Source organism: Osmerus eperlanus, chromosome 16 (genome assembly GCF_963692335.1).
Source record: "Osmerus eperlanus chromosome 16, fOsmEpe2.1, whole genome shotgun sequence".
NCBI classification, from domain to species: domain Eukaryota; kingdom Metazoa; phylum Chordata; class Actinopteri; order Osmeriformes; family Osmeridae; genus Osmerus; species Osmerus eperlanus.
Window position 1 is genome coordinate 12,086,622 of NC_085033.1, and position 16,647 is coordinate 12,103,268.

The 16,647-nt window shown below is 48.7% G+C and overlaps 2 protein-coding genes across 3 annotated transcripts in view; one reads left to right on the top strand and one right to left on the bottom strand.

Moving 5' to 3' along the window:
- Positions 1–598: 598 nt before the first annotated feature.
- On the bottom strand, positions 599–6,077 carry acsm3 (acyl-CoA synthetase medium chain family member 3). Its single transcript, XM_062481859.1, has 15 exons — positions 5,720–6,077; positions 5,571–5,618; positions 5,227–5,433; positions 4,929–5,139; positions 4,478–4,685; positions 4,215–4,358; positions 3,441–3,597; positions 3,106–3,185; positions 2,883–3,006; positions 2,355–2,435; positions 2,169–2,270; positions 1,739–1,866; positions 1,433–1,532; positions 1,225–1,344; positions 599–937 (listed from the first exon to the last, which is right to left on the bottom strand). The coding sequence occupies exons 3-15, from the start codon at positions 5,431–5,433 to the stop codon at positions 851–853; spliced, it is 1,749 nt and encodes a 582-aa protein (XP_062337843.1). The 5' UTR covers positions 5,571–5,618; positions 5,720–6,077; the 3' UTR covers positions 599–850.
- Positions 6,078–6,104: 27 nt separating this feature from the next.
- The window catches only part of ece2a (endothelin converting enzyme 2a), a 23,014-nt gene continuing 12,471 nt past the window's right edge, over positions 6,105–16,647 (top strand). Inside the window, exons 1-2 of one of the 2 annotated variants that reach the window (XR_009932446.1) lie at positions 6,105–6,650; positions 15,689–15,889. Coding sequence is in view for 1 of the 2 variants with exons in the window: in XM_062481860.1 (XP_062337844.1) it covers positions 6,633–6,650 (18 nt within the window). In the remaining variant the exon portion in view is untranslated. Of the gene's footprint in view, positions 6,651–15,688; positions 15,890–16,647 lie in introns of those variants that run through there. The other variant, XM_062481860.1, reaches the window with a different exon arrangement.

Genomic DNA, 16,647 nt, shown 5'->3' on the forward strand with positions numbered 1-16,647 from the left:
TTGTTGCCGGTGATGGATGCTTTTTTTCAGAGACAGACTCCACAACCCGAAAGGCGGTATGCATGGTATGCATACTAGGCTGTAATGTGGTCATGCAGTCTAAATATGTCTCGCCTCGAGGCAGTCTGGCGGTGGGTGGATGAGTTCATAGAGAAGCTGAACTAAAGCGATGACTAGGTCTGAAACGCTGATATAAGCAGGGGCAAGGTGGGTGACTGCATGGGAGAGTGGGATGTATCAGGGTCATCCTGATCCATCCCTGCTGGGTTCTCTTTGACGGAACGCCACAAGAGTGAGCCCAAAACATTGTCAGAAGAATACATAAATACGGCATATTACTGTGTGGATAGGATGGATTGTACGCTATGTCTGTGCATCAAACGTCAAAGGGTCTTGATGCAGTTTCTCTTTGAAAAGAGGCTCATACCGGCAAGACTAATGGAGTTAGTCACCAAATAACAAAATAAGTAACCTAACATACAGTGTATGTGTAAGCCTGTGTGTGTGTGTGTGTGTGTGTGGTACTTAGGGGTGGGGTGACAATACACATTATCACTGCAACCAATAACTGTGTGATTTAAACGGAAGAGGACCAAGATTAACTGCTTTAAAAGGATAATTTACTTGAAGACACATATAAAGTACAATCGACAACAAGCTACATAATGAATAAAGTGGCGTCAGTAAAATGTGATTTTTGCATAGATTTCTGATTTTTGCATTTTGTTTACCTGACTTCAATGGCCCCTTATGGTAGCAGCGAGCAGTCATTACATGTTACATTACAGGTTTTGATTTAACTAGAAGACTATTCCCATTTTTTAAAAGACCGGTGTGTGTATTGATGATCTCAGGATCGTCCCCATTCCCTGTTGCGTAGCTCCACCCGTCTGATCTTACCACTCACAGTCTTCGGCAACTGCTCCACAAACTCAACCTATGGTGGGAGAGAAACACACATGTTCACGGTGAAAGTGGTGTCGGGTGGCTGAGTGGTTAGGGAATCGGGCTATCAATCAAAAGGTTGCCGGTTAGATTCCAGGCTGTGCAAAATGACGTTGTGTCCTTGGGCAAGGCACTTCACCCTACTTGCCTCGGGGAGAATGTCCCTGTACTTACTGTAAGTCGCTCTGGATAAGAGCGTCTGCTAAATGTAAATGAAAAGGCACAGGCGAGCAAACGCCTGACTCGACGGTCACACGGTGGCTGGGTGGGGACTGTCACCTTGCGAGGGTACTTGTAAGGAGCGGTCACTTTCTTCACGTGTGCCTGCAACTCTGTCACCAGCTGGTCCGGGTCGTGAGACTTGTACTCTTCTGTCAGCACGACAAACGCTTTCACTACCTGCCAGAGTACAACAAAACTGCTTTTAGTCTCCTTATCCTAGTCCCCCCCTCCCTAACTATGGTGTCTTCCTGGAGCCATACTGTACCTCTCCTCTGATTGGGTGTGGACTGCTGACTACGGCAGACTCCGCGACAGCCTTGTGCTCTATCAGAGCGTTCTCCACTTCAAACGGACCAATCCTGTACCTGCAGACACAGCAGGATAGCCAATCAGAGGACCCCTATTCTCAGCCGTTCCATGATCTACAGCACTATTATCCTACGTCTCATAAAGGTGTTTAATGGACCAGTGAGCGTTTTATTTCATGTGCGATAGCTGGACAGTGGGGTCTAACGAAGTGTGATAATGGAGATCTTAGTGACCTGAAGACATTACTGTGTGGAAATATTACCCAGCTGACAGGATGACATCATCGGCCCGGCCCACAAACCACAGGTAGCCGTCCTCGTCCATGAAGCCCCTGTCCCCTGTCAGGTAGAAGTCCCCTCTGTAGCACTCAGCTGTACGCTCAGGGTCCCCCTGCCAGAGTGTGTATGTGAGTGTGTGTATGTGTGTGTATTTGTGTGTGTGCGAGACAGAGAGAGAGAGAGGGAGAGAGAGAGACAGAGAGAGAGAGAGAGAGAGAGAGAGAGAGAGAGAGAGAGAGAGAGAGAGAGAGAGAGAGAGAGAGAGAGAGAGAGAGAGAGAGAGAGAGAGAGAGAAAGGGAGATACTTTATAAAGAGAAAGATGTATACATTTCGAAGATATCACCATATCACCAAAGCATTGTATGATAAGATTCTAGACAATATGGACTAGTGCAGTGAGGAGAAAAGAGTACCGTGTATTCAGTGAATAGAGAGAAGGGCTTGTGTGGTTTCACTCTGATTCCCAGGTTCCCCTCCTCTCCTCTGGGCAGGACTTCACCAGCTTCATCCACTACCTGAAACAACACCACAGAGCTGTACTCCTACATGTAACCTTCTCTCATCTGGATGTAGAATACCTTCTGCCCTCTGGTGTTTACCTGCACATCATAAGGGGGAGACGCCTTTCCGAAGGAGCCGGGCTTGATCTTCATCCCCTTGAAGGTACCAGCTATCAGAACCTGGGTGTGGATTCCAACATGACTGATCCTATGAAAGATTCTAGATTGTACAGTCATGGCCATAAGTTTTGGCAATGACAAATGTTGTGTTTTGCAAAGTTTGCTGGTTCAGTATTTGAGGAAAATGTTTTCACACGTTTCTATAGAATACTGGAATACAATGAGGAATTTCATATTTTTTAAAGCTTTTAGGGGCGAACATTTTAAATATGCAAATAGTCCCCTCTTTTACAGCAGTCAATCAGATCTTAAAATCCAATCCGAATGATTTCACCTGGCTAGAACTAGTTCACACTTTCCCCTGTTAGCAGTCATTTTATGCCAAGACCCAGCAGGCTTTGCGAACACAAAATGTATGTCGCTCCCAATACTTTTTGCCACGGCTGTATAAACCTCACAGCCCTTTGTTAAACCTTTAGAAACCCCCTGAATTGGAACCAAGCTCACCGTTTCAGTTTGTCCATATCCTTCATAAATGTCCAATCCTGTGGTCTCCTTCCATTTGGCCATCACCTCTGGGTTGATTGGCTCTCCTGCACACAGACAATGCTGCAAGGCCTGGAAGCTGTATCTGGTATTGCGACACAAAGAAACCTTTATAAGTACAGATTTGTCTACAGACTGCATTTTCAAATGGAGCAACTGATTAGCTCGATTTTTAAATGAATACCTGGATATGTCATGTTGTACGAGCATCCGGTATGCAGTGGGAGCAGTACAGAATGTAGATATAGGATAGTTGGACAGTGTCTGAAAAAGGAATAATGGCAATAAAATAGCAATAGTAACAGAAAACAACTAGGGAAGTAAATATAAATACAATAATATCAAATTGACTTTAACATAAAACTCAATTGACTTTAGCCAGGATTTGTGGGATCAATGTGACAATATGTTTGAAGAATGGGACTGTTTTTTTCATTGAAGCGGTTTACGCAATGAACTTGGTGCTACAGCACCCTCTAGTGTTCAGACTAGGTGCTACAGCAGCAGACCTGACCACACCTGCAGGACGGTGGAGCTGTCGAAGCGGGGCATGTGATGTACGAACACACAGGAGCCCTGAGTCCAGGGGGCGTACACACTGCTCCACGCTGACTTGGCCCAGCCCGTATCAGACGTGTTCCACAAGATGTCCTTTTCTGTCAGGTCCAACCAGTACCTAGAAGGAGAAATAGAGAGAGAGATGGGGGGTGGAGGAGGGGTAGAGAGAGAGAGAGAGAGCAAGAGAGAGAGCGAGCAAGAGAAATAGAGAGAGAGATGGGGGGTGGAGGAGGGGTAGAGAGAGAGAGAGAGAGAGAGAGAGAGAGAGAGAGAGAGAGAGAGAGAGCGAGCAAGAGAAATAGAGAGAGAGATGGGGGGTGGAGGAGGGGTAGAGAGAGAGAGAGAGAGAGAGAGAGAGAGAGAGAGAGAGAGAGCGAGCAAGAGAGCGAGAGCGAGAGATGGGGGGTGGAGGAGGGGTAGAGAGAGAGAGAGAGCAAGAGAGAAAGCGAGCGAGAGAGAGCGAGAGAGAGAGAGAGAGAGAGAGAGAGAGAGAGAGAGAGAGAGAGAGAGAGAGAGAGAGAGAGAGAGAGAGAGAGAGAGAGAGAGAGAGAGAAGGAATGAGGAGAAAGGCCAAAAAGAGAAAACACATCAAAATGTCTGAATCGATACTTTTTGTGCAATTAGTCAATGCCAGAGCTCTCCATTTCTTCCTGGTACAATCTAAAGGGTCTCAGTGATATTTATGAATACAAATAAACACTCCATGCTGCGGCGTTGGATGAGCTGATGCCGTACTTTCCGTTGACTGTGAGGCCTAAGCCATAGCTGGAGTGGCTGTGCTGGGTCATCTTAGGGGAGCCTGTCGTCCCACTGGTGAAGAAGATGGTCATCGGGTCCTCACTGCCAGTCTCCACACACACATGGTCACTGGAGACATTACTAAGGACGGTACCATGAAAAAAAAGATTCAAATGTTACATCACAACGTTACACACGCCGTGACCTGTAGAGAATTAGTCTCTGTGACAACTCCTCGGTCTATTACAGTATGACATCACCTCAACAGATCTCCAAAGTTCATCCAGCCCTCTCTCCTCCTGTGGGACACCAGTATCCTGGCCTGCAGGGAGGGGCACTGAGGGGCCACAGAGTCCAGGAGGGGGGCCAGAGACTCGTCTGTGACCACACAGCGGGCCCTGGAGCTCTGCAGCCTGTGGAGGATGTCCCTGGCTGTCAGCTGAGCGGTGCATGGTAGCAGGACTGTACCTGAGGGTGAACAACACAGGGACAACCACATTACCAGGTGTATGGCTACGTATAGTCCTAACCATAAAGCATACAACAACAACAAAAACTTTCAGAATTCACCCGCATATTCCATGTAGAACCATATTTTTTCCTACGGAATGCATTTTTAGATCCCACTGTCAACATTCCGCCTTGACAAGCAGCAGGACTCAGCAGAGTTCTCCAGTGTTCTGGCATTAGGTTCTGGACGGTTCTACTCACCCGTCCGGAGACAGGCGACGTTGACCAGCCACCACTCTGGAACCTTCGGGAGGATGAGGAACACACGGTCCTCCTTGGTGAGGTCGCAGGGGCCCGACAGAACGTTAGCCAGTCTTCTGGAATGGAACCCTAACTCCTCAAAACTCCATCGGATCTCTTCCCTCCTGTCATTCACCCACCACAGAGCGGGGTTGGTTGGTTTCTCTCCACTCTGAAAGTCAGAATCATGTTAGGACCAGTTCATATGACAGTCAAAGAAGACCACGGGAGATGACTCGATATTTTGTAAATGCTGCACCTTCTCTCTCTCTGCCCACACGTCAAGAACATCCTTTGCAAAGTTGAAATACTTTGGAATCTGGGGGTTGTAGTTTTGTTTGATGCTCTCATAGTCCGTGAAGTTCTGAGGAAGAGTTGCCTTATGTCTGTAGAACTGACATGTAGCTAGCCTTGAAAAACTGAGCATGGTTTGACATTTGGATGGCAAGATACCAAGTGTCCCCATCTACAAAAAATAATTATATGATTATTACACGTAATATGTCCACCGTGTGTAATATACTGTATGCATATTATGATTGCTTGGAGTGTGAGGAATTAAGTTTGTTGCAAACAAAAAATCGTCAAATATTCATTTCTTACCTTCAAAACGTTTTAAATGTTCTCGAGCCAGGCTGGGCTGATCTCACGCTGTGAAGCAAAGGATTAATATGGCGGTCAAGGAGAATGGAGAGTAGGATAACAACAAGTTATCCAATCTTAAGAGTTAAAATTACTGCAAGATTGCGAACCTGTGGATATGGACGTGACTCTAATTTGACATCATGGATATGACAATAAGATGGCACTTCAGCACCCAAATATTTGCATTGCAAGTGTGTTTCACTGCTCGGGTTTTCAGTTCCAAAAACACACTGAAGTTTACAGTAGTTACTGCAGCTGTATTCTACGGTATTCCACCGTACGTGAATGTGATTTACGCAAACAACGTACGTAAGCGGAGGTGACTGAGCCCGATCAGAAACACTATGTTGTTTAATATTACAGCAATCTGTACATTGATTAAGTCTCCGGTAGCCGAGACATATCTCAATCAAGCGCAACAATGAATTCGTCACGAATCAAATCCCAGTTTTTTTTATCTACTGTGCAAAAGTGCAAGCGTGCGCGCTCCCGTGAATCGCGGGACCTTACGCTTTGCTTTCACCAGTTCTGTTTTCACACACGTGTTAATGTAATGTCAGTGTTCAGTCTTGGGATATACTATTATACAAGGCGTTATAGCCTATTGCAACCGATCTTAAAGTGCGGTGTAACAAGAGATACATACGTAGACTGAACTGTAGTGTCACTACAACGATAGCTACTGTACATCTTTAAACTGGTAGCTTTAGCATTCACACTTTTAGCACCAACAACTTTTCATTTCCTAGTATTGCTTACTAACGCCGACGCTCACAGAGTATGACACTAAAATAGTGTACTATATTCTATAATATAATCTGAATGCATAGTTATTTGTTGTTGACTTTGTGCATAGTAGCTCTCATCGGTAGGATAGGATGGAACACCTCCCCGATGACAATTCCAGATACAAAGATGTTGACTACTGGGACGAGCGATACTTGACGGAGAAGTCGTTTGAATGGTTCGGGGACTTTTCTAAATTCCAGCGTATTTTTGAAAACCTCGTAAAGAAGAAAGATGCCATCCTGGTGCTTGGTATGTTAACCACATCCATTGTTTTGTCTCATTTCTCAATGGTGCATACAAACTTTTTGCCAAAAGCTATCTTTGCATTACTTACTGTTCTCTAGACTATTTTTCTACTTCTGTTTGTTTTTTCATACTTTTGTAAAATCATGCTTGCGCTGGATTGACGTCCACAGAACTGCCGTGTCTCATAATGTCCGCTAGGTGTCCCTATAGGAGCGAGAATAAACTTTTCCCAGAGTGATTCTCCTGTTCTGAGTAGGTTAATCTTTATCTGAATCACCTTTTATTCAAAATGATTAAGTGCGTGTAAACTTGTTATGTCCCCTTTTAAGCATTAAATACAGACTCACACCATAATAAACATACAATAATGTCCACAAATAATCAACATACAGTACTGTGCATCCATTATTTTACATTTACATTACATTTAGTCATTTAGCAGACGCTCTTATCCAGAGCGACTTACAGTAAGTACAGGGACATTCTCCCCGAGGCAAGTAGGGTGAAGTGCCTTGCCCAAGGACACAACGTCATTTTTTTGGCATGGCCGGGGAATCGAACTGGCAACCTTCAGATTACTAGCTCGATCCCTCACCGCTCAGCCACCTGACTCCATTTTAAACCGTATGTTGTGTGATATCCATCTACAGATTCTGTGAATAGATGGTGTGTTGACCAGACACCAAGCCAAGCCATGCAGTACAATGCTATAGCCCACAAGAAGCCAAGAGAGCAGTGTTGTCACAGCGGTCCATAGCAAGCTCATTTGGGTGTTGTTTATGTTCGGTGGCTCTCCAGGTTGGGAGGTGTGTGTGGGGAAGCTTTTTTTTAATGGGGGTTTAAGAGTGTTTTTGGGAGGGAAGGTAAGCATAATGCGTCACGTGCACATGCACTGCTTTTGATCTTTTTGAAGTTATGGTCTTGACTCATATAAACTTGACATGGAGATTTTCGAGGTCTAACACAACAGGCTAGCCCAGTGGGACGAGAGGAGAGCGAGAGATGGGGAGAGGAGGGGAGATGGTAGGATAGGGCGGGCGGGGGGGGGGGGGGAGGGGGGTAAGGAGTGAAGGGGGGAGAGAAGACAGGAGAGGATATGGAGGGGGGTAGAGAAGATGGGTGGTGAGATAGCAGGGCGAGAGAGGAGAAGAGAGAGGAGCCAGCGGGGAGGGGAGAGAGGGAAGAAGATGGAGAGGAGGAGAGGGAGTCTGGCAGAGGATGGGATTTGAGGCAGAAAGAGGGGGTGCAGGAAGATGGGAGTCAGGAGACTGAACGGAGGAGGAGGACGAGGAGGAGGACTGGCTCTGTGCTCGAAAGCGGAGCAGGAGTGAAGGAGGGAGGTAAATAACTCATCAGGTTTGAGCCACTCTGCTCTCTCAGATGGAGGTCATTTCCATTAGAGACTAATCTACACAGTGCAGAGAGGAGCAGAGCTCGAGTGCTTTACCGCATGCTGATCACAGTTACTCCTTCACCGCATCTCTTCTCTCTGTAGACTGTGTCGAAAGTATCTGTCTATAGTCTCTGTGGTCTCTTTCCATATCCTGTCTACAGGCTCTGTACTGTTGTCTCTCTGTAGTCTGTCCTGAACTATTTGCATGCCGCTTTGTTCAGGTCAAATGTAATGTGTCTATAGTTTCTCTGTGTAGTCTCTCCATAGTCTGCATATTTCTCCTTCTCATTCCCCTTATGTGCTTTGTCCTCTCATCGTCTGCATGTCCTCTCCGTCAGATATGCAAAGTGCCCTCTCTGCTGTCCGTGTACTTTCTCTCCTGTACTTTATCTTCCCCTGGTCCTGACCTTAGTCTCCCTCTAGTAGTTGGTTAATCTGTCGCTCTCCGATCTTCCCTCGGTTTCTCTCTCTTCCAGCCGCAACCCTGCTGAACCATCCCACGCAGGCATCTCTCCTTCCTCTGCTGCCTCCTGCCTCCTTCACCTCCTCCCTCACACAGGCACTTCCTGTACTGGATCCGCATGGATCCCTCTTTGCCCTCTTCCTCGCCTCTCTCACCCACTCAGCCACCTCGTTTTCACAGTCTCTCCTATTTCTCTGTCTATCTTTCTCTGTGTACTTTATGTCCTCTCTCTCTCTCTCTCTCTTTCTCTCTCTCTCTCTCTCTCTTGCTCTCTCTGTGTCTGTCTGTCTGTCTCTCTCTCTCCCTCTCTCTATCCTTGCCACAGTCTCTCTCTCTGCAGTATGGATCTTATGAACAGAAAGAAGCCCACACACAGCAGCACTGTGTGGTTCACTGTCTGAGTGTGGGCTCTCTGACGGCGTTCATACACTCAGCCAGGCCCAATCCAGAACCCCGCCAGAACCCAGCCAGAACCCAGCCAGGCTCCATCCAGAACCCATCCAGAACCCAGCCAGAGCCCAGCCAGAACCCAGCCAGAACCCATCCAGAACCCATCCAGAACCCAGCCAGAACCCAGCCAGAACCCATCCAGAACCCATCCAGAACCCAGCCAGGCCCCATCCAGGCCCCATCCAGGCCCCATCCAGGCCCCATCCAGAACCCAGCCAGGCCCAAGCCACCCTGGGTGCGGTGTGCTCTTTTCCACTGTGATTTCGCATGGCTTGTCTGTTGTTCAGGGTGACCCAGTAAGACCCAGACTAGTAGAGCCTACAATACTTTGTAGAACCCTGCCCATAACACACACCCATAATTAGAATGTCGGGGGATAAGTATAGCTCTGTGGCAGGGCATTTTACTGCAGATCAGGAGGTTGTGATTTTCTATATCCCCCCAAACGTCACCTTGGATAAAAGAGTGTTAAAAAACACTTTGTATTAACGTCTTCTGTCATTTGCATATAAATGCTGCAGTATATGACTAGTTCACTCACTGGACATTAAAGATAAGTTTACTGTTATGTTTTGCATTATAGTTCCTACAATTTATGAGCGTGTTTGGTGATGAAATATATGTAACAGTATTTGTTATTGGAAGTCTGGTGCCATAATTGTTGGGTGTCTCATGCCTTGGGTAGATTACTGTTGTCCCTGTGCTCTGAATGACATGATCTCATGATGTCATATCGGCAAAAAACACTCACCCACTGCGTCGTCACCTTTAGCTAACCGCCATTATCCTCGCCGCAAACCACTAAACACACGCTGCCCTACAGATGCAGCAATAGCCCAGACTTTTATCACCTGCCTGGGGCACTTTCTGATGATGTAATAGCCACACGCTCACAGGGGTCAGGGCTTCTTGTGTATTTCCCTTGGTGCCTTGTGATGATGTAATGACCCTGATTGGCTGTTTCCCGTGTGAGTAACTGGCAGCCAGGGCTACACAGTGTTCTCTCTCCATGTTCTCAGTCCAACACACCCTTCCAGCCGCCGTCACACCCAGGGGCATGTCATAAGCCTCATTGGTGAGCATCGTGTGTGTGTGGGGGGGGCGCTTCATCTAAGAAGAGCTCTGTGCGCGTGCGCTTGTAAGTGCACTAAACTCTCTGTCAACCCTAGTCTCTGTTATGTCTACCACTCCTGTCCATTTATCTTTTTCTTATTTCTTTTCTTTTTCTTATATAGTGATAGCTTCCAACTCCCAGAAGGCACTTGCCTTGCCCTCGGTGACGATAAAGGCCTGCAGTTGGCTGGAGTCTGTCGGTGTAGTTGTAAGCGGTAGCCATGGTGATTACCAAGCTCGTTTTGTAACGATCCACCTGCTCCTGGCGTTACGTGACGGCATGATGGAGACCATGACATCACACTGCTGTCTGGCCTCTTTGCCTCCCCCCTCATCTCCTTATGCCCTCGACTCCCCCCCCCCCCCCCCACCCAGAACGCCTTTCACCTCCCCTTTGTCTTCCCTTACTTCACCTCTCTCACCTCCCCTCCTCCCCCATCCTTTCACTCCAGGTCAGTATCAGGTATCAAAGGCTTCCACCTGTGTCCATTTCTTTAGCCATCCTAAGCAAATAGGCGGGCAGTTCTATATATAGCTCTGGAGCTGAGGTGTTTCTGATGCACTTTCCACAGGCCTCCAAACCAGGCCTGTCAGTGCTGTTCATTAGGGTTTCACAGTATGGACCAACCGTCTATCGGTGTGTGTGTGTTTACGTGAGTGTGTGTGTGTCGTGGTGTGTACTGGGGCAGGCAGGCATGCTTGAGGGTATCAGTGTTAATGGGGAGGTCCTGATGAAGGTCCTCTCCACACATCCCTGTTTCTGCTGCGTCAGAAGATCCCAACACACACACACACTGATATGGACACTTTCTGGACTTAATGCTGACAGGGTGGAAACTTAGTGGCTACGGAGGGAGAGGGAGAGGGAGGGAGAGAGGGATGGAGGGAGGGAGAGAGAGATGGAGGGAGAGAGGGAGGGAGAGAGGGGTGAAAGTCAGGAATAATTTCTTAGCAGCTGTCAGGGGACCCAGCTGGTATTAGATCCTACTTTACAAATGCCCACAGCAACATCAAAGACACGCGTGCGCACACACACACACACACACACACACAGAGACAGACACACAGTCGTTCCCTCGTCTCTCTCTGGCCTTTCTCTGTCTTTCTCTCAATTCTGTTCCTTCACTTCTTCATCTATTGCCTCCCTCCATCCCCACCTAGCTACTTCTCTTCCAGTTGTTCCTCCCCTCCTCCACACCATCTCCTCTCATCCCTTTCTTTCTCATCCTGTTTCCTTGTGTAGGGAAAACTAGGGTATGACCTTTCCCCCCTCCCCCTCTCTCCCCCCAGGGCTGGAGGGCTGTAGGGTGCAGGGCTGAAGGGCTGGAGGGTGCAGGGCTGGAGGGCTGGAGGATGCAGGGCTGGAGGATGCAGGGAGAGTGTGCTACAGATGCGTCTGATGCAGTGGTGCACAAGGTTGGAGGAGTTGAGGCTATTCTCCCTGCAGTGTCCTCCAAACCAGAGGACACACACACTCATTCACACATACACACACACACACACACACACATGCATTCACACACTCACACAGGCACTCACACGCACCCCCCACTCACACACACACGCACTAACTCACTCAGTCACACACGCACTAACTCACTCACACACATGCACACACACTCGCAGATGCATGCAGAAAACCATGTAAAGGCTGTATATATGTGAGCGTTTGTCTTCAGTAACATCTGCAACAACCCAGCAAAAGGAATGGTGTGAATGAAGGAGAGGAGTGGATGAATGGGTGGTGGAATGAATGAATCAGTGAATGAATGAAAGAAGGAGGGGGGGTGGCGGAGGAGGGAGGATGGGGTGGCGGAGGAGGGAGGATGGGGTGGGGGAGGAGGGAGGATGGGGTGGGGGAGGAGGGAGGATGGGGTGGCGGAGGAGGGAGGATGGGGTGGGGGATGGGAGCATTTACACTACTGTTTCTCTGCTCACACCCCTCCCTCTCTCTCAGCATTTTGATTGGCTGGTTCCAGGAAGCCCTAACTATACAGTACAGTGTTCCAGTCAGTAGGGGCAACCCCCTCCACCCCCCCCCCCCCCCCCCCCCAGTTTCCCTCCATCTTTCTGCTGCTGTTAGGACTGGTGCTGCTTGTGAATGAGCCAGGAGCCGCAGAATGTGAATGAGAATGAGGGAGGAGGGGAGCAGCCTGAATGGAAGCTGAGAGACGGGGAGTGAGGACAGAGGTGAGGGGTGGAGGGAGATGGGCGAGGGGAAATGAGGAGGGGAAGGAGAGGAGGAGGAGGGAGGGAGGACAGAGGGGTGAGGGGTGGAGGGAGATGGGCGAGGGGAAATGAGGAGGGGAAGGAGAGGAGGAGGAGGGAGGGAGGGAGGAGGTGGAGAAAGAGGGAATTGAGCAGAGATAGCTATGCTCCATTGGTGCCTCCACTCCCAGCCGCAGTGCCCCTCCCGCCTCTTTCCTGTGTATGTGTGTATACCTGTGTGTGTACCTGTGTGTGTACCTGTGTGTGTGTAAGTGTGTGTACCTGTGTGTGTGTGTATGTGTGTGTACCTGTGTGTGTGTGTATGTGTGTGTACCTGTGTGTGTGTGTGTGTACCTGTGTGTGTGTGTGTGTACCTGTGTGTGTGTGTACCTGTGTGTGTGTGTGTATGTGTGTGTACCTGTGTGTGTGTGTGTGTGTACCTGTGTGTGTGTACCTCCCTGTCCTTCATATGTACGCAGGTCAGAGAGGATGCACAGAATGAGAATGCCTTGGCTGGCGGAGGTGGCTTGCCTGTGAGCCAATGGGAACCTCCTTTCCCTAACTACCACACACACGCCTCACCACATCACACACACACTTCTGTTCCCTGTGCAAGCACCAGCACCGTGCCCAGAATAATAACCGGGTTACCCGGGCAACCAGGCTGGGATGATGGCTGCCTCATCCTAGCACAGAGCATGTGTGTGTCTTAGACCATGTCAGTGTGTGTGTGTCAGGGTGTTTCTGTGTCAAAATGTGTGTGTGTGTGCGTGTGTGTCAAGGTTTGTATGAACAAGTTGGGTCTCTGGATTTGTGTCGGTTTTTATCTGCTCTCCTGCTGTTAATGTCCATCTGTGTGTGTGTGTGTGTTTGTGTGTGTGTGTTATGAATGAGACTGAAAGCCCAATGTCCACAAGAACAGAGCTTGGCAGGAAACACAACACTTAGTCACTCTCTGATACTGATCATAACTCAATGCACTTGTTGACAGCAGTCAGTTCTCAGTACACCATGCGTGTTCAGGTTCAGCGCCGTTACCGGCGGTTACAGAGATGGGGGGGCCCTTCTGGGAACAGGATGTGTGCCCATATATGGTCCCTCAGCCTCCCTGCCTGCCTGTTGGATGACATGATCTGTGCTCCCTAGGAAATGAAGCCTCAGTCACTTACTGTTAATCTTCAAGGTGGTAGAGTGTGGGGGGCTGCCCGTGTGTGTGAGTGTGTGTGAGTGAGTGTGTGTGAGTGAGTGTGAAAGTGTGTGTGTGAGCATGTGCAGCGGTGTAGCCTGCGGTCTCATTACCTGATGGAAATGAGTGCAGTGGGACAGAGCAGAGAGGGCTTTTCCTGGAGAGAATATACTGCAGTGAGCGGGGAGGGGAGGGGGGGGGAGCGGGTAGGGGAGGGGGGGGAGCGGGTAGGGGAGGGGGGGGAGCGGTGAGGGGGGAAGCGGGGAGGGTGGAAGGAGACAGGCAGCGAAGAGAACATAGGGGAGGGGGGGTCAACAAAGGATAGCAAAGGAAGAAGGGCGGGGGGGGTTGCGTTGTCACTAAAAGTTTCCTGCAACTCTTAGTTTACTCACATTTACTCACACAAGAACTATTGATGATGTTCCTGCAGCCATAATATTATCAGGATGAGGGAGAAATGGAAAATGTGTGTGCGAACAGGCACCCAGATGTTCTGACTGACTCTGTCTCTCTCTGTTGCTGTCTCTTTCTATCTTTAACACACACACACACATTAAGCCTACTCTGCCAGCAGACTGGGAATCAGCAGAACCCCACGATCTCAGGACGAGTTCTGTGTGTGTGTGTGTTTGTGTGTGTGTGTGTGTGTGTGTGTGAGAGAGAGACACAGAGAGATAATAATTGGCTACGGGAGAAACGAGTATTTTCATTTTTCAGTCCGCAGCGCAGTGTGTGTACCTGAGTCTGTGTGTGTTACTGCGCGTGTGTGTGTTACAGCGTGTGTGTGTGTGTTACAGCGTGTGTGTGTGTGTGTTACAGCGTGTGTGTGTGTGGCAGCTCTCTATCACGTCCTCAGGCCTTAATCACCGATGCTCCTGAAAGGGAATGCCCCCTCATCAAGGTAACGGGGAGTGTGTGCGTCACCACTTCCCTCTCTACGTGGCTCGGTGCCGTGATGTACTGTAGCCACGGTGACGTACTGTAGCCACTGTGACGTACTGTAGCCACGGTGATGTACTGTAGCCACGGTGACGTACTGTAGCCACTGTGACGTACTGTAGCCACGGTGATGTACTGTAGCCACTGTGACGTACTGTAGCCACGGTGATGTACTGTAGCCACTGTGACGTACTGTAGCCACGGTGACAGTGTAGCCGACAAAGTGTGTCTGTGCATATAGGAAGCATTAACCCTCGTGCTGCCTTCGGGTCACATGACCCAAAGGTTCATAACGAACCATCGTTGTGTTTACCCAATTTTACCCAATACAAAAACAAATACAAATAATTTTCTTTTAACCATTCCAATGTGGGGGGTCTGAGACAGCCCGACAGTTAAAAGAAAATGCTTCACTTTGTTTTTGTATGAGGTAAATTTGTCGCAATACGACGGTGGGTCACAATGACTGATGGGTCAGAATGACCCGAAGAGAACACAAGGGTTAAACGGCTAAACGAGAGGGGAGCAGCAGGGTGAAGTGCAGCTTGTTTTCAGAATCAGAATCAGAATGGCATTTATTCGCCATGAAAGTTTGCACAGACATGCTGTTATTTCCGTAGGTGAATATCCTCCAGGCCATGCTGGGTGCAGAGCCACTGCAGGCTCATCCCGCACAAGCACACACACACACACACTATGTTCACTCACACCATGACCTTTCTTTCTCTCTGTGATCATGACCTATATCTGACCTTCCTCCTCTCTCTCTCTCCCTCTCTCTCTCACTCTCTCTCTCTCCCCCTTTTATGTTCCCTACTGCCTCCTCTGTCTCCTTATCACTGCTTCTGCATCTTTCTCTCTCCCTTCTTCCAGCAGAGTGAATCCTGCGTTACCAAATCTCTGACACTTGTTTTCTTCAAATCCCTTCTTTGTCGTCTCCTCTAAGACCATTACTGCAGCTAAGTCATCCAATGCAGCAGTTGTCTCTGTGTGACCAATCAGATTTGAAGGAGAGCGCAGGCTTCGCTGCTATCCCCAGCAGCCTTACGTAATACAGAGCCAGTAATGCGAACAAGCATCACCCTGTGCATGTCTGCCTGTCTGGGTTTGTCTGTTCCTGCTGGTCTGTCTGTCTGTCTCTGTCTGTCTGTCCATTTGTCTGTTATTTGTCTGCCTGTGTCTGTCTGTCTGAGTCATTTAAATAAGACTTAAGTATTCTCTTTTTCTGCCTGGGTCTCTCTTTCTCGCTCAATCTCTTGCTGCCGGTGGTGTGATCACCATGGCAACAGGAGAGACAGGTCCCGAACCAGGACCGGGGTGTGACCCCGAAGCATCCAGCCCCTCAACCCCATCTCCATGACAACAGGCCCACCGGGGACCTTGTGAACTGACTCCTGGCGTTCTCTCCTCCGCCCTGCGATGCAGCTAGCAGCGTGCGCGGGTCTATTCTACCCTGCTATATTCTACTCTACTTTCCCTTCCTCGCTCTGCACTGCTCTTCTCAGCTGTACACTGTTTCAGACCTGAACACAACGATGTTCTAGCGTAGCTAAAGGAGACGTGGTAGGAGGAGGAGGAGAGAGGAGAAGAAAAGAGACTGAGGATGAGGAGGAGGAGGAGAAGTGAGGGGAGGATAAGGCAGTGTTTTAGTGATCGGAGCCTCACATTAGGGGATTATCTCTTCATGCTACTGTCGCTTTTGTTCTGGTCAGGATTATCCAGCGCTGGAGCTACATCAGGACACGCACACACACACACTTTTTGGACGTACCGAGTGAATATTAGCTGCTACAGAGGATCAGTGAGCAGATGGTCAATGATGTGCTCATGACCTGAGGAATGTCCGACCTCCGTGAGACGATCTCTCTTGTCACACACACACACACCTCACACACACACACCTCACACACACCTCGCACACCCTCCCTGTGCAAGCACCAGCACCGTGCCACACTCGCTCAATCATGTCGAACGAGAAACGCAGCATTGTGTCTTGATTACATGTTACACAATCTTATGAGATATAATGAAGCAGATTGGGCAAAATAAGCGTGTTTGTGTGAGAGAGAGCGTTGAGATCCGTGACTCGAAACACCGGCCGATTGTTCCTCAGTTAGTTACCATGGCTACAGACTGCAACTTTTCAGTGTTTTTTTTTTTTAACAGTAAAAAAAAAATGAGAAAAAAACTTTCGACCACATTCTCCTTTTTTTTGTGAAGTCATGCTGTGCTGCGGCTAACAGGGCCA